Raw genomic sequence first — 26,414 nt, 5'->3', positions numbered from 1 at the left:
CGTGTGCCTGAGCCAGCCGGGGAGTGGCTGCATACTGTGCCATGCTGGTGTCCAGCCTGGGACGCCCGTGTGCCTGAGCTAGCCGGGGTCCAGCCCCACCGAAGAGAACAATCTGGGTAAAGATGCATGGCAGCTCCGCGACTCAGGCACTGTGCTTGGAGGTGAGCTGAGGTGGGGCCTGGAGACCCTCAGGCCTCCCAGACGCCGTCCAGAACAGGGTCACGTCCCCATGCTCCACTGGCCCTGTGGAGCCACCCCTCCTGGGAGGCTTATGGAGCCGCCAAGGCCTGGGGCAGCCGGGGGCCAGGATCCAGCCTGGATTTATTTCCCAGGCATGAGTGGGCCCTGGGCCCCTGGTGGGTGAAGATGTCAGATGGTAGATGCCAGCACGCCTGGCAGGCAGCTCCCCAGCAAGGGCCCTGCTGTGGCCGGCGCTGCCCCCCCTGGCCAGAGTCTCCACAGTGCCTCCCCAAGGGCCAGACCAGAAAGCAGGTGTTCAGGAGCTGACCGTGTTCTTGAAAGGACGTTGGTGACCATCCTAACACCACTGGATGCGGGAAGTCTATCCCGGGCCAAGGTGCTCTGCCCATTTCCTCAGCCCTCGTTCTGCAGGAAAAAGAGCCCTGGAAAAAGAGCCGTGGTCCAGCCACAGGGAAGTGTCCTCTGGCTAGTGCCCACCCCTGACCTGAAGCTGGGGCAGGCCCTTCCCTTGTGCCCTCTGCCCGCTGCAACCCTGGGCACTGCGGGAATGGCTTGGGCAGGGTTTTGAGACCAGCCTGAGGCCTATGGCCCCCCCACCCCTGCCACCTCCCATCTGCCCTGTACGCTGCTTACCGGGTAACCGGAGCCGTGAGCTGCATCTATGCCTGAAACAGGAAGCCTGGGCCTGTGCGTGAGCCACAGAAAGCTGGCCAGGTGGCCGGGGCTGGACGATGGAGGAGCAGCGGGCGCTCAAAGCCGCCAAGAAGGGGGACCTGGCCACCTTGGAGCAGCTGCTGGAGGCTGGTGTCCTGGGACCGGGCATTACCGATGCCCTGGGGGCTGGCCTGGTGCACCATGCCACCCGGGCCGGCCACCTGGCCTGTGTCAAGTTCCTGGTGCAGCAGGCCAAGCTACCCGGCAACCAGCAGGCCCGCAACGGGGCCACACCAGTGCATGATGCCGCCGCCACAGGCAGCCTGGCCGAGCTCCGCTGGCTGGTGCGTGATGGGGGCTGCGGTCTGCAGGTGAGCGGGAACTGCAGCCGAATGGGGGCTGGGGACAGGCCAGCAGTCCAGTGTCCGTGTGGACCGAGGGAGGCAGGAGCCATGAGCCAGGTCTGTGGTCCTTGTCCCTGGGCTCTGTTTCAGGGACCGTCATGCACACCCCACGCACAGCTGGGGATGTTGGTCTCTGCAGCACGCCCGCCCCACCCCAAAACCAAAACCAACACACAGCCCTTGCGTGCCAAGGCTGCCTTCTACAGCACCGCAGAGCCCGCAGGCCCTTTCCCTGCGCCCCACCCCAGGAGCGCCTGGCCTTGCCAGCAAGCCCGTCCAGCCTGAAGCGCAGGCCCATTTCCCCAGGGGTCTGGAAGAGGGTCTGTGGAGGCGCACAGCAGGCATCAGGCTCAGGGGCTGCGGGCTGCAGCTCCGGTGACTGCGGGCCTGCTGCAGGGCAGTGGGACCAGGGCCTTGATGGTAAAGGGAAGGTGTCCAGCGCACAGTGATGTCCTGTTGGTGGCGTCACTGGGCCTGCCCTCTCCCTTCTCCTGCCTGCCCGGTGCCCCTCTGTGCCACTGAAGGACCTTGGGAGGACAGTGAGCAAGCTCTCACTGGGCATAAGGACACGCTCCCTGAGTCACAGCTGGGCAGGCGCTGGTAGGACGTGCCAGGTCGCGGGGGCGGGAATACTCACCCGGCACAACCAGCAACTGCAACAGGCACCACACTGCCATCCCCACGGGCTCTTCCCAGACCCAGGCCCGGGCAGGCGTGGTGCCCATTTCTGTCCCTGGGGAATGCCCGGCTCCGGACGCCCATGTGAGAGTGCTCCCCACCCGAGGACTCTCAGCTGGCAGGTGGGCACCCTGTGCAGGTGGGGGGCAGAGGCTGGAGGCAGAGTCGCAGACCTGCAGCAGGCCGCCAAGCTGGCGTGTCCGTGGCTGGGCCGGTGGAGGCCTTTCTGACTGAGCAGAGAGCAGGAGGGGCCACGACTGTGCCCGGGAGGTGTGGGCCCGGTACGTGGCGGGATCACCGGTTTGGGTTCAGAATCCTGGACTTGCGTGCTAACCTGCCTCTCACCTAAAGCAGGCTGCCTGGCTCAGCCAGCAGAGAGGGCCTCCCCTGTGCTGTGCAACAGAGAGAGCAGGAACGGCAAGCTCCCACTCTGTGGCAGTGTGGCTGGGCTGCTGGCACAGGTGGGCCCAGGACCTGCCTCTGGCTCACCGCCCTGTCTGTGCCTCTGCAGGACCAAGACGCCTCGGGTGTCTCCCCGCTGCACCTGGCCGCCCGCTTTGGACACCCCGAGCTGGTGCAGTGGCTACTCCAAGAGGGCCACGCGGCCACGCTGGAGACGCTGGAGGGGGCCTTGCCCCTGCACCATGCCGCGGTCAGCGGGGACCTGACCTGTCTGAAGCTCCTGGTGGCTGCCCACAGCAGGTGAGGAACCAGGGTGCCACCTCTCAGGCAGTCTGGGGGCGCTGGCCCCTGGGGAGGCCGCATCTAGGGGGCAGGGGAGGATGGCCCGTCAGCCTTTGAGGTGGGCCATACTGGGCAGGCACCCTGTGACGGGGCAGAGAGGGCAAGCACACGGCCCAGAGAGGCAGGGTGGGTGGCAGGCCAGGAGCCGGGGCAGGCACAGGAAGAGCGCCCTCACTGTGTGGAGGGGCAGTGAGAACAGCCTGAAGCTGCTAACACAGCCCAAAGAGAAAGCCCCCAGCTCTTGCCTGGGGGGGCTTCAGGGCCGAAATTTCCCCAGCTTCAAAGGTGGGCACCCTCAAGTCATCTGAGGAGAGCAGGGGCTTTGTAGTGGTCTTGGGGAAGCTGCAGCCCCATTAGGTGGGCCTGAATTCTCTACACTGTCCGTCCCCTACACTGGGAACCCCTTTGGGGAAGCTGGTCTCCTTGTCTGGTGGCCCTGTGCCCAGGCCCGGGAGTTGCTGGATGGCTGAGGATGGAGGGGCAGGGCCGGGCTGGGACTCCCTTCCCACTGTGGGCACCCCACAGCCCTTGCCTCACACAGCGGATACCAAGGGTACAGCAGTGGGCTGTCCAGGAGAACCATGCACATGGCCTTCCCACTGTCTGTCCCCGGGGCTGCTGTCCTGGCTAGGACGGGCCTTGGTGTCCACGTGACACCTGACCTGCCCTTCTTCCCAGAGCCCGCCTGCCTGTAGCCACGCATCTTCTCCCGGGGTGTGGATGGATGGATGTTTGTTGAATGGATGGACAGCTGTCCCAGCTGCCCCAAGTTTGTTCCCAACAAAGCCTGACAGCTCACCTGTGGAGTAATGTCATTCCTGGTCTTGCCATCGTGAGCGCTCAGCGGTGGCCTTTGGTACTCACTTCTGCAGATGTTGTGGGTTTGGCCATAGAGTATCTCTTAGGTCGGCAGTTTTTGAAGTGCTTTCTGCCATTTGAAAAAACTGGGAGATTTTACATCCACACACACACACACACACACACACACACACACACACACACGCACACACACACACGCACGTGCACGCACATAAACCAGAAGCCGTCATGCCCCTGGGCCCATGTTCCCACCCGGCACAAACCACAGAAGCCAGAGTGAAGTCTGCATGACCAGGGGATGTAGAAGGCCATGGGCAGGGACCTTGGGTAGGGGACCACCCCTCCCTGCAGCATTTCCCTGGGGACCAAGGGTGCCTGGCCCTGCAGCGACTCGGAGGTAGGGCAGGTGCCGGGGCTCCCAGGGCCCTGCTTCAGTCTGTCCACACTGGGGCCTGGGATTCTGATGCCAGGCCTGGGCACTCATGGGCCAGTGTCCTGCTCACAGAGCCTCTTTTTACAGAGCAGGCCCTGCACTCTGGCGTCCACCGACCTGCCCAGTGCAGGCCCCACTGGGCTTTTCACCCCTAAGAAATACCCCTGACAGCTCAATGGGGAGTGAGTGGGGCTGGAGTCCAGCAGTCAGGACCCCGGTGCCCCTGACCCTGTGCCCTTGGGCCACCTGTGCAGCCCTACAGGTGACTGGGTGGACCCCTCAGCCGGCAAGGGGGCAGGCACAGCAGATCGGCCATGTGCAGCTGCCCATGCACTCCATCTGAGGTTTGGCTGGAGTAACCCTGGCCCCCCAGGACCCCACCAAGCACCCTCTGAACCCCATCTTCCCTCACAGCACGGTGAACCAGCAGACACACAGTGGTGCCTCCCCTCTCTACCTGGCCTGCCAGGAGGGCCACCTGCACCTGGCCCAGTACCTGGTGAAAGACCGCAGTGCTGACGTGCACCTGCGTGCCCTGGATGGCATGAGTGTGCTGCATGCCGCTGCCGCCCGCGGCCACTACTCGCTCGTCGTCTGGCTGGTAAGGGGATGCCTAGGTGGGGACAGGGAGGTCCAGGAAGGCTGACACCTGCTCCTGCCTAAACCCCAGAGCCACTTCTGAGCCACAGGTGATGACTCTACCCGGGTCTCAGTTTGCCTGCAGAACAGGGAGACCTGCAGGGTTGCTGGGGGATCAGATGGGCCCACCAGTCTCTCTGAGCACCGTGCTTGCCAGGCCCAGGCTGGGCCTGGGGGTGCAGCCCAGAGCCCCCAGCGCAACCCGCCATGGCTGTGGACTGGATGCCAGAGCCCTGCAGGACTGTGGGGATGTGGCTGCAGTCCCTCCAGAGGGTCCCCTGCCCCCCCCCCCCAGGAGTCCTGCCAGGTCACCAGTGCCTGGCACCAGCAGCGCTGGCTCTGGTCGCTTGGCCACTTGTTCCCGCTCTGCTGCCTCAGAGCCTTGGGCCAGCACCCGCCCCTCTTCCTTTCTGGCCCCAGGCAGGGTCATTTAGACCTTCCTGGAAGGAGACCCTGGGACCCCAGCACACAGAGGGGTCCAGGTTGGGGGTGCCCCTTCCAGGATGGGATGGGATCTCCTGCCTTCACCACAAAACCCAGACCAGGTGGGGTCTGCAGGAGCCCCGAGGGCCTGTGACAGAGACTGACCGAGTCTCAGCACAGGGAGGCCTCCCTGAGGATGAGCAGAGGGAGGCCCAGGCAGGGGGTGGCTGGCAAGGGCGAAGTCCAGCCACGTTCCTGGAGGAGGGCCTGGCTCGTTCATAGGGCCGCATCTCTGCTGCTGGCCTGGCCTGTCCCTCATGGTGAACGGAGACCACATTCAAGGCAGCAAGAGGGGGAGAAGGGGTGACGCCACGCCCACCAGCCCCTTCTATAAGGAGCAGGATTCTCCAAACAAGCCCCTTAGGTCTCACTGGCAGACGCTCGCGTGGCTGTCCCCACTGCCCGCAGCAGTGTGTGCCCACAGAAAGGGGCCCGAGAGCAGGGACAAGCCGTAAGTCACTCGTGTGAAGGCCAGCAGGATAGGGCCCCAGCCATAGGGCAACCAGGCTCCGTCCGGCGCCCGGAGTAGAGGCTGCAGCAGGGCCGGCCTCCCAGCTGTGCCGCGGCTTTGCGCAGGGCGGAGGGCAGGGCACGAGTCCTGGTGGGGAGGTCCTCGCCCTCCCTTGCTGCACGCCGTCCTTCGCTGGCAAACGTGTCTGCTGCCCCAGCCAGGGCAGTTTCTCATTTGACCTGTGGAGCCAGCTCTTGGGGCTGTTTGGTTTAAAATATGGTCTGGGGCAGATTCAGGGCCTGTGGGTCTCCCAGTAAAACCACTGAGTTCATCCCCTCCCACTGCACTGGGTGACGCCCAGTGTGACAGCCTGCAGGGCTCCCCGGGATGGTCGGAAGGTCACCTCCCGCTTTGGCGCTAAGCTCCCTGGGAGGGGTCACCCCGTGCAGCCTCAGCTGGCCCGTCTCCCCACCTTCTCCTCCCCAGGTCACCTTCACTGACATCAGCCTGACTGTGAGGGATCAGGAAGGGGCCACCGCCCTCCACTTCGCAGCTCGAGGCGGCCACATGCCCATTCTAGAGCGACTGCTGCTGCTGGGCGCCCCCATCGTGAGAGACTCCCGGGGCGGGAGCCCCCTGCATGACGCAGCGGAGAGTGGGTGGATGGAGGTACGGCGGCGCGGTGGGAGGCGGCGCGGGGGCCTCAGGGCCTCTAAGGGCCAGCAGAGCCATGCCAGGGGCGTGATGTCAGCCCCTTTGCTGTTATCCAGATAAATCCTGGGGGCTCACATGGGCCAGCCCCAGGGAAGCGACATCCAGAGACCCAGAATGGGCAGGGTGGAGTTTAGATACTTAAAGCCCAGCGTTGAGAATGGACCCACCCTCACCTGCACTGGAGCCATTTGCACACACAATGCAGAGGTTGTCCCCCTTCCCCCCTGTGCTCCCACCCGGGCCATTCCCGCAGCCCCCAGGGCTGGGCCTGCACAGCGTGGAGCCGCCAGAACTGCTCCTCCCGCAGGCAAGGCTAGCCCAGAGGAGGCCTTCCCGAGGTGCACTGACCACGCCAGGGTGCCCCCAAATGCAGCCAAACTTGGGGCATTGGCCCAACACACAGTAGGCCAAATGCTGACACCCTCCTAAGCCAAGAAAATGGGTGCATCTACTACAGGGCACTGGTAAGGGGACAGGGCCCCAGTGTTCAAATTCCCAAACTCCCAGAGGGGTACAGCAAGGGCTTTTAAGGGCAAAATTATGGGTGAGGGTTACGGGGTGCGCAATCAGCTCACAATTCTGATGGGTTGGTGGCGAGGTACCAAGATTATTTCAGGAGTCTTAGCCCTCAGTCTTCTAGTTCCAACTGTCCGTGGCCTCCGTGAGGCCAGCAGATGGTCCACATGATGGGGTGTGAGTTGCTGAAAATGCAGCTCAAGAGTACACGTGTTAGGAGTTAATCTGCACTTTTTGAGGGGGAACAAGGGTCCTGCGTTCTTTTATGCTAATTGAGTTCGCTTTCCTGTGTCATCACGACTCCGCTTTCCTGAAGCCTAACTGCCAGGGCTCATCAGCGGGCCACTGAGGGACTGAGACCCTGAGGGCCTTGGGGTCGGGCTTCTCTTTGGTTTGTTAATGAGAAGTCTGGGAGGCTTCTCTAAAAGGGGGCTACCTGTTTGGTTTCAAGGGGTCTGTGTTTCTGGATAGCTGTTCCCAGGGCTCCGTGGCCCAGTCTCACAGTTCCAGCCACATAGACACGGCACAGCCAGCAAGCGTCCTCGGGGGGCACTCGGGGAAGGAGGCAGAGAAGGCCCTGTCCCAGCTCGCAGCACTGCTGGGAATTCCCTCTGGAGTCCCGAGCCCCCCACTCAGCCCTGCCACCCTCCCCCGGCACCCTCCCTCTGCTTCATCCCCCGCCTGCCTGGAGAGGGGGAGGGGGAGCAGAGGCCGGGCCAGCGCACCCCTCGGCAGGCCTGAGAGGTGAGGAAGGCCTGCAGACACCCCTCATTTTGTCCTGCTACGTTAAAAAAGAATCTGAGAAGCAGGTGCAAGGATCCGGGGTTCCGGGGCCCAGGAAGGGCCTGAGCCGAGCTGGTGCAGGAGGCTCGGGGGCTCCATGATGGGGAAGGTGGCCCTGAGCAGTGGTTTACAAACTAATTTTTTTGAAGTGGTACAACCCCTTTTCAATGGAAGTATTCTACAGGAACCGGAGAAGTTAAACAGGGTGAGCCATCCCTTCAATGAACGTGAAACAAGTCCAGCCTCAAAGCTGAGAACTGCGCTCCCTTCCAGCCGTTCTATCATGGGAATCCTAAGCCCGCAAGCTGTGCCTCATTGACCCGGCTCAGCCTTCACCTTCCCCAGCACCCCCTCAGCCTCACTCTGGGGTTTAAGAGCAAATCAGCCTTTATTTATCTGTATGCAGTGACACCTCCAAGAAATGAGGACATCTTTTCTTTTATCACAACCTCAAATCCTTGTAACACCTAAAAATAATCCACAACCATTTCTTTATAGCAGCTAATATCTGCCTCACACCCATTTCCCCGGTTACGCTGTAGTCAGATCTAAGCAAGGTCCACATGTCATTCATTTGTCTGTTGAATCTTTTAATCCATTAACAGCACCAGAAATATACTTCATCCAGGAAAGATAGGATAGTGCTTGATGGTTCCTCTTATTTTAAAATAAATTCTTATTTTAGAATAGTTTTAGATTTATAGAGGCATTGAGATGCTAGTACAGACAGTTTCATAAACTCATCCATTTCCCACTCTTGCTAGCAACTTACATTGTTAGCATGTACATTTGTCACAGTTAATGAACAAAATTTATACAGTATTACTGACCAAGGTCCGCACTTGATTCAGATTTCCTCAGTTTTCACTGTTGCCCTTTTTCTGTCCCGAAACCCCTACAGATGACACATCACTTCCTTAGACCCCCCTTGGCTGTGACAGTTTCCCCCCCTTTTTAAGAACAAAGCTCCACAATAATAAGCTGGTGCCCTACCGGCCTCCAAAAAGTGACAGTGACAGTTCCTTATGGTTTTTGTTTCACTGTATCACAGTCTTTATTCTTGAATGGTGTGAAATACACTTGTTTTTTTAACTGAAGTAAAGACCATGTCAGCCATTTCTAAGCGCACATGCAGCCATGCCTTTATGCGCACCGCTCTGAGGCCACCGCCACCATCATGCCCTGAGCTACTCCACCTTGCAAAACAGACACTCACCCATTTAACACCTCCCTGCACCATCTCCCCCAGCCCTGGCAGCTACTTTCTACTTTCTGTTTCTATGAGTTTGAGCACTTGAGGGACAGCATATAGTTGGAATCATACAATATTATCTTTTTTGTGAGTGGCTTACTTCATTTAGCATAATATGCTCAAGTTTCACCCATGTTGTAGCAGGATTTCCCTTTTTTTTAAGGCTGAAGAGTATTCCTTTGTATGGATGCACCACATTATCATTATTTATTCACAATGGGCACCTGGCCGCTTCCACCTCTTGGCTGTTGTGAATAGTGCTGCAGTGTAATGGTTGTACAAATAGCTCTTCAAAGCCTTGCTTTCTACTCTAATTACTTTTTGAAAAGTTAAACCAACCTTGCATTCCCGGAGTAAATTCAACTTGGTCACAGTATACAGTTGACCCTTGAACAATGTAGGCATTAGGGACACTGACCCCCTGTGCAGTCGAAAATCCAAGTATACCTTTTGACTCCCCAAAAACTTCATCACTTAATCACAAATAGCCTACTGTTGACTGGAAGCCTAATAACATAAGCAGTCAACTAGCACATATTTTGTATGTTATGTGTATTATATACTGTATCCTTACAATAGAGTAAGCTAGAAAAAATATCTTTTCAAATTGTTACAAATCTTCATAAAATTTTGTAATGTACTTATTGAAAAAAATCTGCATATAAGTGGACCCATGCAGTTTAAACCTATGTTGTTTAAGGGTCCACTGTATTATCTCTTCATATTTAGTTTTCATTATATTTTATTTAGAGTTTTGGGTGTAGTGCACAGTTCTGGCAAAGTGGTTCTCAAACTTGTCTGCACACTGGGAATCTTCCGGCAGTTTTAAAATATTCTCATGCCCAGGCCCGACCCCTCCAGAATTCCAGCTTGATCCGTCTTCAGTGGCACCTGCATATCAGGGCTTTTTAAAACTCCCAGGTGATTCTAATACAGGCACTTCCAAGAAGTATCTATGTGAATAGCATTAGCTGAGCTGATCTAGAAGGAATTCACAGAGATGGTGATCCTTAAAGCAGGGATTTGGACGTGGGAAGGTGCAGAGTTTCCGGAGGGAGGGCCAGGAGCGGTCAGGTGGCTGGGACAGAGTGGCAGCTGGGGCTGGCGGCGGCAGGAGGCCCCAGTGGGAGCCCTGCAGCCTGTGACTAGTTTTGACACTGTGTACAGAGGCCTCCGGTAGCTGCCCTGGGATCTCGAGAGGAGACTATGGCTTCGTTGCCTTTGGAGGGGGGCACACCGAGGGAAGTCGCCAGAAGATGGGGTGCGTGTGATTGGGCTTTAACAATGAGATTGCAAAGGAAATGGCAGAAGACAGGCGTAAACCAGTTTCCTCAAGGTCCAGATAAGTGGTTATGACTGGTGGTAGTTCTCTACCTAACTTAAAATCGCTGCTTATTCAAGAAAGGACATTTACTGAGTATTTTAAGAGTTCCTAAAAAGGCATTCCGAGTGCAATGATGGCTGCCATCAAGCCTCCATGCCTGAAAGAGGCCTGGGAAAGCTGCAGTTAATTCGGCAGCGCCTTTAATGTTCAGCCACTCACGTCCACGCTTTCCTTCATTCAGATACTCACTCATCCAACAGACAGTTACTGTGCACTTCTTAGGGTGCGGCCGCGGACGGGAACCTGCGTGGGTGTGGATGGGAGTGTGGTTCTCCATGCGGCAGTGCCCTGGCTTTGGAAATGTGGGTGCTGTTCTGGTTGTCACAGTGATGGGGGTACACCGCGGTACAGCGGACACTCGGTGACCTGCTGTTCCCGGGCAGCCTCGCACCGGGGCGGCCGGTCTCCTGCCCCACACAGCTCCCCTGTGGCTCAGGCGTGCCTGTGACTAGAGAGCCTGTTGATGATGAGCTGAGCCTTGAACCCACCTCAAGCATGTATAATTGTCTAGGTTAGAACCTAACTCCAAGTGTACATGTGCACACAGCCTAGTGTGTCTTCATAGTTCCAGTACAAAGGACTCTCCAGGAATGGCCCCGCGCGCACATTGAGGGAAGATGGCATTTTGTCACCGTGTTACCTCCCGATGCGTTAGGAAGGTGACTTCTGTGTTGGTCCATTTTTCATGTAGCCCTTGGGGAGCAGATCGGGGAGAGGACCCACCCGAGCCCCCCGGCTCTCTGCCCCCGACGGGGTCCGCCTGCCCACCTGATTTTGCCTCTGGCCCAGCCACCTCAGGTTTCCAGACTCCAGTCTCAGGCATCGTACCTACGCACCTGCAGCTCACAAATCCCAGCAGAAATTGGGTCCCCATTCTGCGCCCAGTTTCTCCGTGTGAAAACAACACACGGCCCCCGAGGAGAGTTGCTGTAAAAATGGAAACCAGTTCTGTGTTTAAAGCCCAGGGCCTGGGCTACCAGGGCAAGATCAGGTCAAGTTGCCCAGCCCAGATCCTGGCCATACTGCCTACTTAGCAGCGGAGCCACAGGGGCCTCAGGTGCCGTCCAGGACAGTGGATGCTGGGGCCCAGGGGGCTTGGTGCCATGCTGCCAGGACAGGGTGGCTCTTGGTGGCACTCAGGGATTCCATCCTGCAGCGAATGGTGGCAGGATTCTGGGCAAGGTCCTCTGTCTCAGTTTCCCACCTGTGAGGTGGGCTGGGAGTAAGCACCTGGGCATGACGCGTGCCCCCACAATCACACATGCACCCCCCCCCCCGTAGTGTTGCCAGACCCTGGTCTCCCACCACGCGGACCCCTCCCTGCGGGATGAAGATGGTTACACCGCAGCCGACCTGGCAGAGTACCATGGACACCAGGACTGCGCTCAGTATCTTCGGGAGACATCCCGGCCGGTAAGCCTCATGGTCCCCGTCCACCTGGGGGGCCGTGGGGACAGGGCCGCCCGCTACCCTGATGGTCCAGTTAGCTCCCTGTGTGCACTATGTCTGCAGGAGAAAGGGCCTGGCTGTGACGGAGCCAGCGCCGTAGGCCAGAGGCCAGGCTCTGGAGCCGGGCCGTGGCTGGGGCCAGGGCCACGTCTGGGGCCAGGCCTGGCCTTGTGGCTGGGGGCTCCCACTGGCGGGTGTTGGCCCTGGGCCCGGGGCCCTGGAGGTGGGAGCAGGGCCTGTGTCCTTGGTGAGGTGACCCTGGTGAGCCGGGCCAGCCCTGAGGCATTCCAGAGGCAGCAGGTTCTAGGCCCTGCCCTTGGCGTGGACCTTGCCCGGCCTCGCCCCTCTCCACACCATGTTCCCATCTGTGAGGACAGGAACCTCCCCTGTCCTGCTGGCCCCGGCCCCCAGCACATGCAGGCCGCACCCAGAGTGCTGAGTGAACAGCGGAGCAGACAGCACTGAGCAACTGGACGGACGGGCAGGTGGACGGACAGACGGGTGCCCAGAAATCAGCAGCTTGGTCAGTGTGGGGCCAGGCTGCCCCTGGGCCTCCCGCCCACCCCCTTCCAGGGCAAGGAGTTACTGTGACAAATCAGGCCCAACCTCCACAGCATTTGTCCCAGTTATCTTTAGTGGCCGCCCCTTTGACGGGGTCCCTGGGGTCACCTGGCCCCATTTTCAGGCGTGAACCCTAAGGCCCACAGTGATGTGCCTGTGGGCGGGCTGGCACCACGGGGCTGCTGCACCTCCTCCTCCCTTGGGGGTGTCCAGGACCAACCAAGGCGGAGCTGCAGCCTCCCTGGCCCTGGGCCTGTGGGCAGCCCTCCCCACCCACTGAGACCCCCGTCACCACCACCCGAAACCCTTGCCCAGGCCTGCCACTTGGGCACTCAGTGCGCTGGTTTATCCCAGTGTCAGGGTTTCAGAAATGACAGCTACCGTTACTGCTGGAAGTAATTCATTTACTAAATTGCTTATTTACTAAATGTTCGATTGGTTATTTTGGTAAAAGGTTGTCTTTCTGGCTTGGGATTGAGAGGTTGGCGGAACTCAGTGGGTTCCTGGTGCAGTGGATGGAGCGCCACAGTCCACAGGCCAGGAATGCCCCAGCCACCTGCGTGCCTCCAGCCCTAGCGTGGTCTCTGGGCCGGCCTGGCAGCTGGGGGGAGCCGGTGGGTGGGCGGCTGCTCTGCGGCCAGGGACCAGGTCCTGCCTGGCCTTAGGCAGGGGCCCCTGGCCCGCGGTGCAAGCAGAGGCTGTGTCCCCGACCCTCTCTCCCCACACTCACCTGCCGGCCCCCCAACCGGCCACTCCGCCTGCCCAGCTCTCTTGGGGCCACAGGGCTTCTGGGTGCTCTCCTGACACCCCCAGGGCTGCAGGGAGCTGGCAGATCTCAGGTTTCCTGGGGTTCCTTCCTGTCCTGGCTGTCTCCTTTGTGCCCCCACAGGATTTAAGGTAGCATCCCCTTCACTCAGGATCCCCCAAACCAGTCTGGGCTGTCTGGGTGGCCCCCCACCCTGCCCCGCAGCCAGCAGTGCCCAGCCCACCCACACATCCTTGATTTTCAAGGCTTGTTGGAGCTTCCAGAGCCCGTTTGGGACTCAGGGTTCGGACCGCAGCCCGTCTTCTCCCTCACGGAGCACCCACGACAGCGGGGGGCGCCAGTCTCCCACTGTTGGCTGGACATGTGTCCTCTGCCCCCAGGACACCTGCCTCCCTGTTGCAGGGGACAGGCTGTCAGCTGTCAGCTACTGAGCTGGGGAAGGCCTAATGCATATTGATAGAAATGCAATATCCAGAGGCCATCTGCACTGCCCTGTTCCCGTGTCGGGCTCCTGAGGTGATGAAAGCCGTCAGTTTCCCCAGACATGGCAGCCTGCATCTGTCCCCAGGGAGGCGTGGGTGCCAAGAGAGGCAGCCTGGGAAGGACGCTGGGCCACTAGTGGTGAGAGCTGTCCTGAGGGAGGGGCCGCCTTCGTAGGCAGGTCTTTGGACTTGTTTATCCACTGCCCAGCATGGGCCCTGCACGCGGCACAGGAAGGCCAGGTCCTGCCTCGACCACCCCACCTCGACCTGGCCAGGTCTTTCCACACCCTGGCCACAGGCACCCCTCTGCACGGTGAGGGGTTAGGCACCTCTGAATTGGGTAGGACCTAGAGGGGTCCCTGCACCTCACCCCAGGCAGTGGACCCAGCAGCTGGGTTCCTGGCTGTGGGGCCAGGCTTGAGTGAGTCCTGGTCAGGCAGCCACAGTCAGGGAGAGCAGCCCAGTGTGACGGGTGTAGTCCTGTAAGCCGGGGAAGGCCGAGCCGCTTGGAGTCAGCCACAGGGTTGGGCTGCCCCACTGCCTCCACCCTGTGCTTATGCCCACCATGGTGGGAGTGGCCCTTCCTGGCCAGGTAGCACTGGCAGGCTCTCAGCATGTCAGTTTTCTCATCTTTAAAATGGGATTGAATAGCTCTGCTGAGTGTAAAGGAGACACGCACTGGGCACACAGCAGGCGCTAAGCCCCTGCAGGCCCAGAAGGGCTCTAGGACTCCTGTTCACAGATGAAGAGACGGAGGCTCAGGCAGGGCAGGAGAGTCCCTGGGCCACTGCCTCCTCCATGTAGCCAGTAACTGAATCTCAGCCATGGTGACTGGTGTCCGGCGCTCATCTGTGGGTCACGATTTTCTTGACCCCGGATGGCATTACCGTCCTGTAACCCAGCTCAGCCCTGCCTGTCTTTGATGCATAATGCATGGCAGGAGCAGCTCTGCTCAAATCTCACCAAAAATACAGGAAGAGAGACTGCAGGCCACGGGAAGGGTGCCAGCCCAAGGCCTGCTGACCACCGGCGTTGGGGCAACTGCCCAGTTTGGGGACAGCACCTGCCCAACTGTCGGGACCCCACACAGGTTGGGAGCTGATACCTGCCTCTCCTTCGGGTGTTTGTAGATTCAGGTAGTGTCTGGGGCCTTATGTGGGACTCAGGGACCAGGATGTTCCCATCCCCTGGGAGGGGCTGCAGTCAACCCCTGTCCTGGGTACAATTCAGAACGATTGTGACACCATGGCAACAACTGTGTTGAGGCCTGAGTCCCACTGCGCCAGGCCCAGCTTCCCAGCAAGGGCTGCATTCTTCCTGACTTCTGGGGCTTCTCCCAGGTGAGAGGTGGGGTAGGACTCAGCCCCAGGGCCCAGGAGGGTTGCAGGAGGTTCCCCCGGCTGTACTGGGACCAAAGTCCGTTCGCCTGCGCCCCAGATCCCTACATGAAGGGGCTGCTGTCACCCCAGCTGAGCCCTGCACTCTGGGGGGAAGGCAGTTCTTGCCCCTCACCCCTGAGAGCAGATTCAGCCAGGGGAGGGGCTGAGGGCTCCCAGGCAGGGGCAGGGCGCAGGGGGACACCATCATGGCTGGGCAGGGGCCCAGCGGGGCTCAGCCCCCGTCTGTCCATCAGACCATCAGTGCCAGCTTCTCTAGTCATGCCTGGTCCAACTGGGCCCTGCTTAAAGCTTGCAAGCCAGCCTATGCCTGCCTTGTGGCCCTGGAATAAAATAAGACACCAATCCCCTGGGAGGACACACTCAGCAGAGAGCGAGCATATCATGTTTTGTTGGGTCCCCGTGCCCCCAGGTCCCAGGGTGACGTGATTTGGGCCGAGACGGCTGCTGTGCACACAGGAGCCCCTGGGGAACCCCTGGTTCAGAGTGAGTGGTGAGCAGCTTGCTCGTCCCTCTGGACCCCTCTGTGCAGATGCAGCCCTGAGGAGCGCCAGGTAAGGAGCAGCCAGGGCCCTGCGTCCTTGGAAGGACCGAGAGGCAACCTCCCCTGGGCCTCCCTGCCCGAGGCCCACCCACCTGCCCCTTCTCCCACTGCTGGTGTCCCTGAACCAGAGGAGCAGTGATTTGAGGGGCTTCCCATCCCAGCAGGAGCAAGGACTGGGGTCTCACGTAAGATTCTGGCCCCAACTCTGCCACATCCCACCTGTGGGGTCCTGGAAAAGCCCCTTGCCCTCTCTGTGCCCTGGGGGCTGTACTGGGGGTGAAGGTATTGTTCTGGGGGATTCCTCTGGGTGGTCTCTCCCTCTCACATGACCCAAGGATCTCAGGTCCCCCCCACCTCTGTGGCCCCTGCTCTGGGAGGGTTAAGTTGCTGAGGTGAGGGACCCCAAGCCCGCCTGGCCACCCGACACCTGGGCCTTCAATATTAATGCGTCTCCTGGCTTCCAGGGGTGGCAGACAGCCCTGACGGGCGGGACGGACACAGCTCCCTCCGCTCCCCACCCGGCCCCTGCCACCTTGCGTCCTCCAGGCTGGGAGGGCCAGTGGCTGCTCCCTCATCTGCCAGGTGCCTGGGCTCCTGGGTCCTCAGCCCGGATTCCTGGAAGGAGTGACGTGTGACGGGCATGGCGCCAGGCAGATGGGGTCCAGGCTCTGCTCGTTTCCAGTGACCACAGTGGGCTGGGATCCCGGGTGGGAGTCCCACTGAGGGCCTGAGCTGGTGGGTACAGACCCAGGGCTCCCCTGAGGGAACCCCCAGACCCACCCTCAGGTCTGCACCCCCTGGACTAGGCCCCCCTTACTGATGAGCAGGGGACACAGAGTGGCCAAGGGTCTGCCCAGCAGGACCAGCTACATCACGCACAGGGCCCAGAGCAAAATGAAAATTCAGGCTTTCTGTTCAAAATGATTAAGAATCTCAAGACAGAAGCAGAGCATTTAACCAAGCTGCAGCACTGGGCCCCGCACTCCTGGCTGGCCCCAGCTCCCGGCCGACATCCACACAGGGCTGGCAGGTGCTTGTCCTGCTCAGGCTACCTCCAGCACCACTGCGGGGGCACTATGGCCTCCGGTGCCCACTGGAGGGGAGGGCAGCGTGAGGAGCTTAGGTTGATGGCCAGGGTGGGGTGCTCAGAGGGAGTGAAGCCTGACACCCTACTGGCTGGTACACAAGCTGGGCAGCCTGGAGCCCAGGCATCTGCCGTCTGGGAGGCAGGGGGAAGCCTGCCTTCAGCTTTCAGCTTTGAACCAGCAGCAAGCCCAGCTCCGGGGTCCTGGGAGGACATTTCTCTACTGCCTGAGGAGGGCCCTGCAGGCACGGAGCCAAGCACAGCCCTGGTGCTGGCCACACCCGTGGTGCCACGGTGGTCTGCATACCTCGTGTCTCCCGCCTGGCCCGGCTCGTGAGCCCAGGAACCGGCCAGAACAGGGGTCTTGGCTCCCGTTGGTCAAATGCAAAAGTCTGAGCAGGGCTGAGCTCGGGGGACAGCTCTAGGTCAAGGGCTCTTTCTGGCTGTCCATGTGTCAGCAGCTGAAGGTGGCCAAGCCCTGGAGCAGGGTGTGGAGATGAGACTAGGGTGACCCTGTAGTCCAGGCATGGATTTCCCCAACACCAGGTTTCTGGGGACAGTCTTGGTTGTCTCTGTTTCCAGGTGGCCCTGGGGATGGTGGCCTGGACACTACATGATGGGTCCTGGGCATAGTGCCACCACTTCGAGGTGTGGCCATAGCCAACGGGCCTCTGCTCCTGGGGCTGAGAAGGGTTCCGAGTTCACGGTGGTTTTCCCTGGGCCCAGAGGCTGGGGCTCTCCTCCCAGAGATGTGGCGGTTCCAGACCGTTTGTTTCAGCACAGAAGCCAGGGGCCATCAGGGAGGGCGCGTGTGTGCATGTGTGTGTGTGTATGCGTGTGCAGACGGGTGTGTGTGCGCATCCCTTGTAAGGCTGGAAAGAGGTGACCCCAAGCTAACACTGGGCCCTAACCCAGCGCCCGGAGCTGTTAAGGTGTCTCCAGCAAGGCCTTGAGATGGGGATTCACCCAGTGGTGGTGGTGTGGTGTGGTACAGCGACTGATGGCGCTCAGAGAGTACACGGGGGTAATTGGGGCGCTCCGGTCAGCAGGCGGGGAGCGAGTGGAGAAACATGGGGGACAGAACCTTGAGGGGTATTACTCTTCCCTCCTGCACACTTAACCTTCTCCAAGCCCTGTTCCGAAATGCACAGCCCCCCAGGGAGACCAGGCGAGGGCTAGCCCTCTGCGTGCCCCCACCCCAACCTGGCAGTGCCGGCAGCCCAAATCAGGGCCTGCCGGGGCCTTCTCCTGATCGGGCCTGTCCACCTCCAGGTGCTGCTTCTGATGACGCCCCCGCCCCCACCGTTTCCACCTCCCCCACTGTCCGCTGTGAGGCCCTCCCTGGAGGCAAGGAGAGGTGACCCATGTCCCAGGAGCCCCACCCGTGAGTACAGGTGTCCAGAGGGGACTGGCCTGGGCGCGGGGGCTGGAGCAGGCGCTGCTGGCTCTGAGGCCCTTCGGGAGTGAGAGCAGCTCACTCCAGGCCGCTGGCACACGGGACGTCAGGACAGGCGTGGGGTCGGCCCTCCCGTCACCCAAGCCTCCGGCTTCTTCCTGGTTTCCTTCATTGTTTCTGTTGCTTTAAAGTGAGGATCCGTGTTCTCCGTAAAGGGCACTTGCAATCCCAGCTACACGCCTCCTGCCCAGGCTCCGGCCCCCAGCGAGCTCTGAGCCCCAGGGTCTCCCCAGCCATGGTGGGCGGCCTCGTCCTCTCAGGCCTCAGCTCATCTGGAAGTGAATCGAAGCCCAGGCAGGATGCCCAGGCCCCTTCCGAGCCTGCTGCTGTGGTCTGAGACTCCAGCTGGTCAGGCATCCTTGGCTCGCAGGGACGGGGGATGGTCCTCAACCTGCAGGTCACTACCCGCTAGGGGACTGTCACCAGCACTTATCGAAGTGAAAGGGAAGAGCATTAATACTGTCAGCAGGCCCCACATGGATGAGGGTGGGCCTGCTTCACGGATGGCTTGTGGGTACCTGGTCCCACACAGGACCGTGTGTGAGGTGCAGACTCGCCCGGGAGTGGCCCTGCGGTGCGCGTGAGCCGAGGGAGGGGTGGGCTGATGGCGCGGCCCTGGGTCCCGTGCCCTTCCTTGCCCCTTCCAGGCTGCCCTGGGATGGGATGAGGGGTATGTGCAGGCTCTGCAGCCAGCCAGGCTTGGGGTGGGCCCCGGGAGTGTGCCCAGACCCCAGGGCACTCTGGGAGGCTGGTGGGTCTGTGGCCCTGAGTCCAGTGGTCCCCCAGGAAGGCCGGTTCTGCCCAGGCCCAGGGTCTCCCCTCCCCGCGCGGCCCTCTCTGGCAGCCTCTCTGACTCCAGCTCCCCTCGGCCAGCAGCAGCATGCCTCAGTCCAGCCCAGCCCAGCCGACCTCTTCCCGGGGAGCAGATGACCTGCGACGTCCTTCCGAGGGCCGCCGCCAGTGCCATGGCCGTCCCCACGGTGCGCCCCCTCCTCCACAGCCCTGTCTCCCACGGTCCCCCAGATGGCCTCTCACCGTGCCCTCCTACGTGGGCCTGGCCAGGTCACTTCTGGGGCAGCCAGGCCCGCCCTTGCAGGGAGATGCCAGACCAGCACCTGGGGTGACTGGCTCACTCTGGAGGGTGCCCCTGGTATCCCATGAGATGGGAATGTCAGGGCCATAATCAGCTTATCGCCCCAACATACAAGTGGGCTCTTCTCAGATCCCAAGGAGCACCTCACCTTGACCTCTGAACCCAGGGATGCTTTGTGCCCCTCTCAGGCACTGCTGCATACAGACCAGCAGGTGTTCCCGGGGAGGGTAGGCCTGGACCTGCTGCCCTCCTCCTTGAAGGCTCCCGTCCGGCCCGGGACCTGCTCCTGTTTCTCCTCTTTCTGGGCACATCCCTTACAAACCCAGCCTGCCCTTTCCTTGAGATAGTCCTGGGAACTTACAGTCACTAAGATGTTCGGCACGAGTTTGGGAAATGCTGCAAGCGCTGCCCCTCTTGGGGAGTTGCAGTGTACATAGCACATTAAAGGCTCTGACAAGTCCCGCAGTCCAGGACTGGCCACCGGGCTTTGCCTGTTCCCCCAAGGAGTTTGCCCGTTCCACGTGGCAACTCTGGCCATCTCTTCTCAGCCACACAGAGTAAAAGGAATCTCTGGTTGCCTCTCTAAGCCAGAGATTCCCCCTCTCACACAGGGGGTCCCTGCCCCCACAGGCTCACACTCAGGAAGCTGGGGCTGCTGTCTGTGGTCTCCCCTACTCCCTGGCCTGCCCCTCCTCCCCTCTGATCCCAGGCAGGGTCCCCTCGGGGCCTGAGTGACCAGTCTGCATCCGCACAGGGGCCGGAGTCAGCAGAGGGGCACTCAGATGGCCTGGCCATGCTGCACCTGGACGGGCCGCCCTCAGACCTGGACAGGCTGGTGCCCACATGGGACGAGAGCGGCCAGCCCATCCCCGAGTGGAAGCGGCAGGTGATGGTGCGGAAGTTGCAGGCACGCCTGGGCACAGACACAGTGCCTGAGGCCCAGGTGAGGCCCGAAGGGAGGGCGGTGCGGGGAGTGACCAGGAGGCGTGTGACCTGTGAAGAGAATGGCCCATGAGGGGCAGGGTGGGACCAGGTGGTAGAGGGCAGAGAGGGGGGCAGGCGGACATGGATGGTGGGGGCCCTGAGCCCACACCTCGAGTCTCGAGACCCCGGTAGCCCGCTGCCTGCCCCTCTGTGGCCTCACCTTCCTCTTCTGCCAGTGAAGCCAAGCCAGCTCAGAGGGCTGCAAGCAGTGCACCTCACCCACGTTAGAGGTGCGATTCCCACCTGCTCTTTTATCCGACAATTTGTGTCCCAGCCTACCTGCCAAGCCCTGCCCTGGCAGTGAGGGCACCAGCCCTGTTCTCCGTGGGCTTATGTTGCAGCAGGTCTGGGCAACTGCCGTGGCTGCGTGGGGTTGGAGGGGTGATCTGCTCGGAGGGCGGCTGCTCTGAGCCTCAGGACTGGGACTGGCCAGCCACTGCATTTACATTTATTCTCTAAGCCCAGGCCAATGCCTGCTCGTGCCCAGGGGCTGGGCTGGCGTCCCTGGGGGCTCCTGAGGCCAGGCCACCACGGAGAGCTTGTATCAAGCGGGAACACGCCCTCTCCCTGCTGGGACGCAGTGTGGGCCTCGGCCCCACTGACCTGCCCTCCCTGTACCCAGGACAGCGGTGGGAGCTTGGGCCCCACAGTGCAGGCGGCCTGGCGGTACTCACAGACCCACCAGGCCATCCTGGGCCCCTTTGGGGAGCTGCTGACTGAGGATGACCTGGCACACCTGGAGCAGCAGATTGCTGACCTGCAGCTGCGACACCGCTGCCTGGAGTACGAGAGCCAGCCGGACAGGCCAGCAGCCAAGCTGCAGGCCCAGCTGCCTGCACCACCGGTCAGCGTCATTGTCAACAGCCGCTTCCCTCCCCAGGCACCCCAGCTGCAGGGTGAGGAGGCCCTGACCCTAGCAGCCGAGGGGGCCATGCCCACTGGGCAGCCCCTGCCCTTCTGGTGCAGCCACGTGGCCTGGCTGGTCCGCAGCATGTCCCTGCTGCTGAAGGGCATGGACGGGCTGGTGCAGGGCCAGGAGAAGCCAGCTGCCCTGCCCCACCAGGAGCTCTGCAGGGAGACCCCAGCCAGGTCCCCACGGACCACTGCCCAGTGTGAGATCCAGCGGTGTGGGGTGTCCGTGCGGAGGTTACGTGGCAACTTCGAGTCAGCTCCAGGCCTGTCCTGCAGCACAAACCCAGGCCCCGGTGAGGCGGGGGCCCAGCACGAGCAATGCCCAGGACCCTGCTGGCCGGCACCTGCGCAGCCCCACAGCCTGATTGGACGGGAGCCTGGGCCTGGCGACTCCGGCTTCAGCTGCGAGGGGGTCCCGTCCGAGGTGGGTGCCATGCCCTGCCCTGCCCTGGCCAGCGGGCGCAAGGAGCGCATCATCATGCTGTTCCTCAGCCACTGGAAGAAGTCGGCCTACGCACCAGCCCTCAAGACAGCAGCCTACAGGACCCTGGAGGCCCGTGGCACTGGGCCACCGGCACAGGAGGTGGCCAGCGGTCCTCCACTGCCCTCCCTGCCACCCAGCGAGGGCCCCCGGCTCGGCCACCTGTGGCGACAGCGGAGCGTCATCACCCACCTGCTGGGCAACTGGAAGGCCATCATGGAGCATGTGCCGGCCCAGCAGCTGCGCAGGCTGAGCAGGCGGCCCCGGGGGCTGCTGTCCCCAGAGCAGTTCCTGCCCCATGTGGATGGGGCACCCGTGCCCTACAGCAGCCTCACGCTGGACCTCTTCATGCTGGGCTACTTCCAGCTCCTGGAGTGCGACCTGCCCCCCGAGGAGCGCACCATGCGCCACCTGCTCTGCTTCGAGGTCTTCGAGCACCTGGGTGCCCATGGCTGGGAGGCGGCGCGTGCCTTCCACAAGGCCGTGACCGACGAGGTGGCCACTGGCCGCCGTGCCTGGACCGATGGTTTCGAAGACATCAAAGCCCAATTCTTCAGCTCCGGTCATAGTCCCGCCTGGGGTACAGAGCCCAGCTGCACGTCAGGCCTGACTCGCCTCCAGCCCTTGCCCCACGTTGCCGTCCCCAGCGTCGGCCCTGAGCCTGCAGCACTGCGGCTGGGGTCCAGCTCCCGGCGGGGCAGCTTCAACAGCGAGGACATCTGTGGCTACATCGACCGGAGCTTCACGTTCTGGAAGGAGAAAGAGGCCGAAATGTTCAGCTGTGGAGAGTGAGACGGGCTGGCGGCCTGCCTCCCTGAGCGGGGTTTTGCAGGGTGGTTCTGTTTTTCTCTCCGTTTCCTTTTTCACCCACCTGGTGGCCAGGTGAGCCCCAAAGCCAGGCCAGCCAATACTCACGTGCTAGTTGCCACCCCCCAGCTCTGCCCTGCGGCGGAGGTTCCCCCTCAGCTGAGGGGCTTGGCTTCAGAAACCCTTCTCACCGCTGAACCCAAGAAGCCCTCTGTCTCCTGATCATCTCTGAAGTTAGAAGACTTGTGGTCCCAGCCCCAGATCTTCTGCCGGTTCATCCCTGGGCACCTGGATACCAGGGCTATGTCCCGTGGGCCCTCCTTCTAGTGGCCTGCGTGGCCTGTCCCTCAGTGCCTCCCGTGCTGGTGACCCTGGCCACGCCCAGAGCCTCCATCTGCCCTCCATGGTCCTGGCTCGGCTTTCCCGGTGACCTTGGGCCACGCCCTCTCACCGGGCCAGGCCTCTTTCCCATCTGAATGGGAGAAGAGCTGGGGGACACGGAAAGAATGGGACTCCGTGGGCCGGAGGCCTTCCCTTGGACTGAACTGCCCTCCCCGATTCTCAAGCCAGGAGACGGCCCCCCCCCGACGCGTGTGCCGGCCGCACTCAGCCACCCGCCAACTGATGAGCTCCGCTGCCAGCCACGCCAGCATCCCCCCAGCACGCTTCAGAGGCTCTGGGCTCCAAAAGGCAGGCTCCCTGGGGGGCTCCTGTCTCCAGCTGACCAGGCCCTCCCAGGCGCACAGCCCAAGGCAGCGGCAGGGCACCCCCTGCGGCCCTTGAGAGCCGGGACATCAGGAACTTCTTCAAGAGAAGCAGAGGCTGAAGGGCTCTGAGCAGGGGCACCGATGCCCGCCCTCAGAGGTGAGCGGCAGGCCTGGAGGGGACACACAGCTGGGAGGCGATGAGACACAGCCACTCCCCGTGGTCCCCCGGTTGGCACCCCCACCCTTCTCCACGAGGGACAAAGGAAAGGTGGACGTGCCCTCAGAGGGCCTCCAAGGCCGCAGGGCGTAACAGTCGCTGGACAAAGCCCCGCACGTCTGGCCATGGGATGTGACTCGTCCCCGGGTACATCCCTGGCAGCCAGGAGAATGACCCACCAGCCCACACCTGTGGGGCCGACAAGGGCTCCCCCAGAGTCCTTTAGGGAGAGAGCCCTGTGGCCAGGCGACTGCCTCAACAGGCTGGGTGGTGGGGGTTTCAGGAACCTTCCCCTGGCTGCTGCCTCCCTGCAGCCCGGCCCCCCTTGGGACAGGGTCCCCCGCAGTGTCCCCACCCCACTGCAGAGCTTGGAGAGCGCCGGCGAGTTGTTGCGTGAAACACAGAGCCCTCCCAGCCGGCTGACTTGGGGTCCCACGGTGGGGGCACTCTCGGGGAGAGGAAGTGGACGAGTCAGGGAGTGGGGCGGCCAGGACAGGGAAGGAGGAGGCGTGGCCCGGGCTCCAGACCCTCCGAGCTGGGTGTGAGTTTGCTAAATAAAGGCTCCCATTCCTGGCTGGCTTCTGCTGTGGTGCTTGCCACCCCAGAGAGGGTCCCAGCCCTCAGTGGGGACCCGAGTCCTCATCTCAGCTCCACCGAAACACCTGCAGCAGCATCCTCAGCCCCACAGAGCCCCCGCCTCCTCAGTGGCAAAATGGGGTGCGGTGCCGACCTGCCCGATCCCAGGGTCACGGTGGGGTGGGCTGAGGTCCTGTATGAGACGGGTCTCTGCCTGGGACGCCAGCGCCACCAGCCTGTGTTTCAAGGAGCAGGTTCTAAAGAGCAGGATGCTGACTCTGGGCACCTGTGAGCATCTCACACGCTGTTGCCTGGTCAGCGAGGCCCCAGCTCTTTGCCCCCAAACATGACCAGTGAAACTGGGCGAGGGCTGGTCACAGGCTGGCAGTGGGGAGCCCTCGGGAGGAGTGTGTTGGAAGGTGTTGGGGGCTCTGATGTCCATGCTCGCCCCCGTCCCCTGCCCCCTCTGTTGCCAAGCCCTTGGAACCACACTGCCGTGCAGGTGACACATGAGGAGGGAGGGAGACAACAGAAAACATATCATAATTACAGAGCCATCATCCATCAAACAAGGTGGTTTTGACCCTAAATATGGTCACCCACTGAAACAGGCCAGCACAGAGAAAGCGGAGACACTCCACCAGGAAGCTGCCCTGAGATCAAGGGCCACAGCGGGTCCCTGGGGAAACAGGGATTTTTAGAAACAGTGTATTTTTAAAACTGTTCCACCAGTTACGTCACTGGGAGCATCAGTGAGTTCTGGTGACAGGGAAATGGAAATATGACTAGATGGCACCCTGTGCCCAAAACAGACCCCAGAGATAAGAGATGAGGTGGGGGAGCCCAGTTGTGCCGGGCCAGCCCGCATGGAGCTGCCGGGCTGGGAGTCAGGGCAGCCTTACCTCCACGCCCCACTGCCCCGAGCTGGACCACCAGCGGCCATGTGTGGAGCTGGAAGGCGGGCACACACCTTGCTGTGGTGATGCCACCCTCTGCATTGCAGAGGGGACACCGTGTCAGTTATCATAGTCCAACAGCACACAACCGAATGTCCATTAATAGAAGGGACTGATGTCATTTCCAGCTTCTTAAACTGTGACATCCCCATCATGGGGAAATGTGAAATCACATTTTCAAAGACAAATCACGTAAGAAATGCTGCCGCTGTAAGTATCAAGTAATAAAACAGGACCCAAAACAGCCAGCAGCCCTTCCAGCGTGGAGACCGGTAAGACACAGGGAGTGTTCACAGGCATGGCCTCTGTACGGGCTAAATTTTCTGCTTTATATTTTTCTGTGCTTCCCAAATGTTCCACAACAAGTATGTGTTATTTTTATCATAACAACAAAAAACAACAACCAAACAGCGTATTTTTAACGACCGCTCTGCTCAGTAGCAGTCTGACGATGAGGATCTGTTTTGAGCCCCTGGTATTGAGTGTCCCAAACTGACCTGTCATTCGAGGTGCTGGGCTCCTATCCCCACATCCAGGCAAGGCCTCCATTCTTGGCACACAGCGCTGTGCCCATGCGGGCAGCTCCCGGTGACAGTGGCCTGCCATCGGAATCCCCTGTCCTCTTCCTCTAGCCTGAGCCAGGGGCACATTGACTCTTCACGTTCTGCCAGCAAAGGGAGGCAAGTCCGTTGTCTCTGTTCCGCCTCCAGCGCCCTCCCCTGGACGGTCCTGGACACAGTGGGAGCCGGGGACACTCTCAAGGGTCTCTTCACCAACATGGGACTGATGCCCAAGGCGGAGGGAGGGGCTGTGCAGGGTGGGTGTGGGGGAATCAGGCAGGTGAGCCAGGCAGGGAAGCACCTTGTAGCCCAGGAATTAACTCATCAGTCATGGCAGTAACTCGTATAGACCATGTCCTCAGCTGCACACATGAGGACAGCAGGGACTGGCCTAGCTTTGCCAGAAGCAAGGGTTGTCACCCTGGGGCCAGTCCCTAGGGCCTCCCTCAGAGCCGGCCGCCGAGGCCCTCCTGCGTCACAGCACACCTAGATGATTTGCAAGGCCCGGGTAGGTAAACGAGGGAGGGGCCGACAGGTGGAGGCGCCCACCTGGCCACCCCAGGCTGCGGGCTTCTCTCCTGTGGATCTGCAGGCCCTTGGCTGGGAAGCTTTGCTCCGACCATTGGCAAGAGAAATGCAAGTGACCTCCCCTCAGCACCCCAAGCCCAGAGCTGAGACCCAGAGAGGAGGGAGCCCCCTGGAACCGCCTGGAACCTGGAGCTGAAGGAGAGGCCGGCTGCTGCCTTATTTTTAGAAGTCCCCATTTCTTAGCCGCCTTTGGCTCTACAACTAATGAAGACACCAGGGCAGCCGGAGGCCAAGGCCACAATGGGGGTGTTGGAGCCTCAGGGTTCCCTGTCCCCATCACCAAGCTGGTGGGGCACTCGCAGAGGCCTCCTCACCTCTCTGGGCACCCCCTAACCACCAAGGACTTCCCCGCCACCACGGGCCCATGTTTTGAAAGCCCTGCTGACCGAATGGCACTTTCTCACTCCAGTCACTGTTCCTGCTTGACAGAACAGCAGGTCCCATGGGTCATCAGTAACCACGGATAAGCCAACGTATGTGGAGCCCAGAGCTGGAGCCCCTGCGTGCCCTCCTGAGGCCCCAGCACAGGCCCACTGCCCACCCGCCTCTGGCCCATGAAGAGACAGGAGGGGCGGGCTGCACCCCACCCCAGTCTGCCTGGTGCCACGGGGAGGGGCCACGCCCTGCCTGGGCTGCCCT

General features: G+C 61.2%; 1 protein-coding gene and 1 long non-coding RNA gene across 4 annotated transcripts; one reads left to right on the top strand and one right to left on the bottom strand.

The window, feature by feature from the left end:
- The first annotated feature begins 60 nt into the window (after nt 1-60).
- ESPNL (espin like) lies at nt 61-23,668 on the top strand. Of its 3 annotated transcripts, XM_017644109.3 has the most exons (9): nt 61-1,226; nt 2,449-2,639; nt 4,348-4,534; nt 5,993-6,175; nt 11,437-11,568; nt 17,711-17,822; nt 18,771-18,874; nt 19,742-19,930; nt 20,594-23,668. In XM_017644109.3, the coding sequence occupies exons 1-9, from the start codon at nt 933-935 to the stop codon at nt 22,154-22,156; spliced, it is 2,955 nt and encodes a 984-aa protein (XP_017499598.3). In that variant the 5' UTR covers nt 61-932; the 3' UTR covers nt 22,157-23,668. The 3 variants fall into 3 exon arrangements, with proteins under 3 accessions (XP_017499598.3, XP_017499599.3, XP_036865528.2); XM_017644110.3 differs by lacking the exons at nt 61-1,226; nt 2,449-2,639; nt 4,348-4,534; nt 5,993-6,175; nt 11,437-11,568 and adding an exon at nt 11,579-12,127; XM_037009633.2 differs by lacking the exons at nt 61-1,226; nt 2,449-2,639; nt 4,348-4,534; ... (1 more) ...; nt 11,437-11,568; nt 17,711-17,822 and adding an exon at nt 17,903-18,468.
- Nucleotides 21,976-26,380, bottom strand: LOC140844890 (uncharacterized). Its single transcript, XR_012123410.1, has 3 exons — nt 26,162-26,380; nt 25,125-25,291; nt 21,976-22,113 (listed from the first exon to the last, which is right to left on the bottom strand). It is a non-coding gene; the product is annotated as an uncharacterized lncRNA (long non-coding RNA).
- Nucleotides 26,381-26,414: the final 34 nt, after the last annotated feature.

The sequence above is a fragment of the Manis javanica genome, chromosome 12 (assembly GCF_040802235.1).
Source record: "Manis javanica isolate MJ-LG chromosome 12, MJ_LKY, whole genome shotgun sequence".
Taxonomy (NCBI): domain Eukaryota; kingdom Metazoa; phylum Chordata; class Mammalia; order Pholidota; family Manidae; genus Manis; species Manis javanica.
This window is presented reverse-complemented; position numbering and strand designations above follow the sequence as displayed.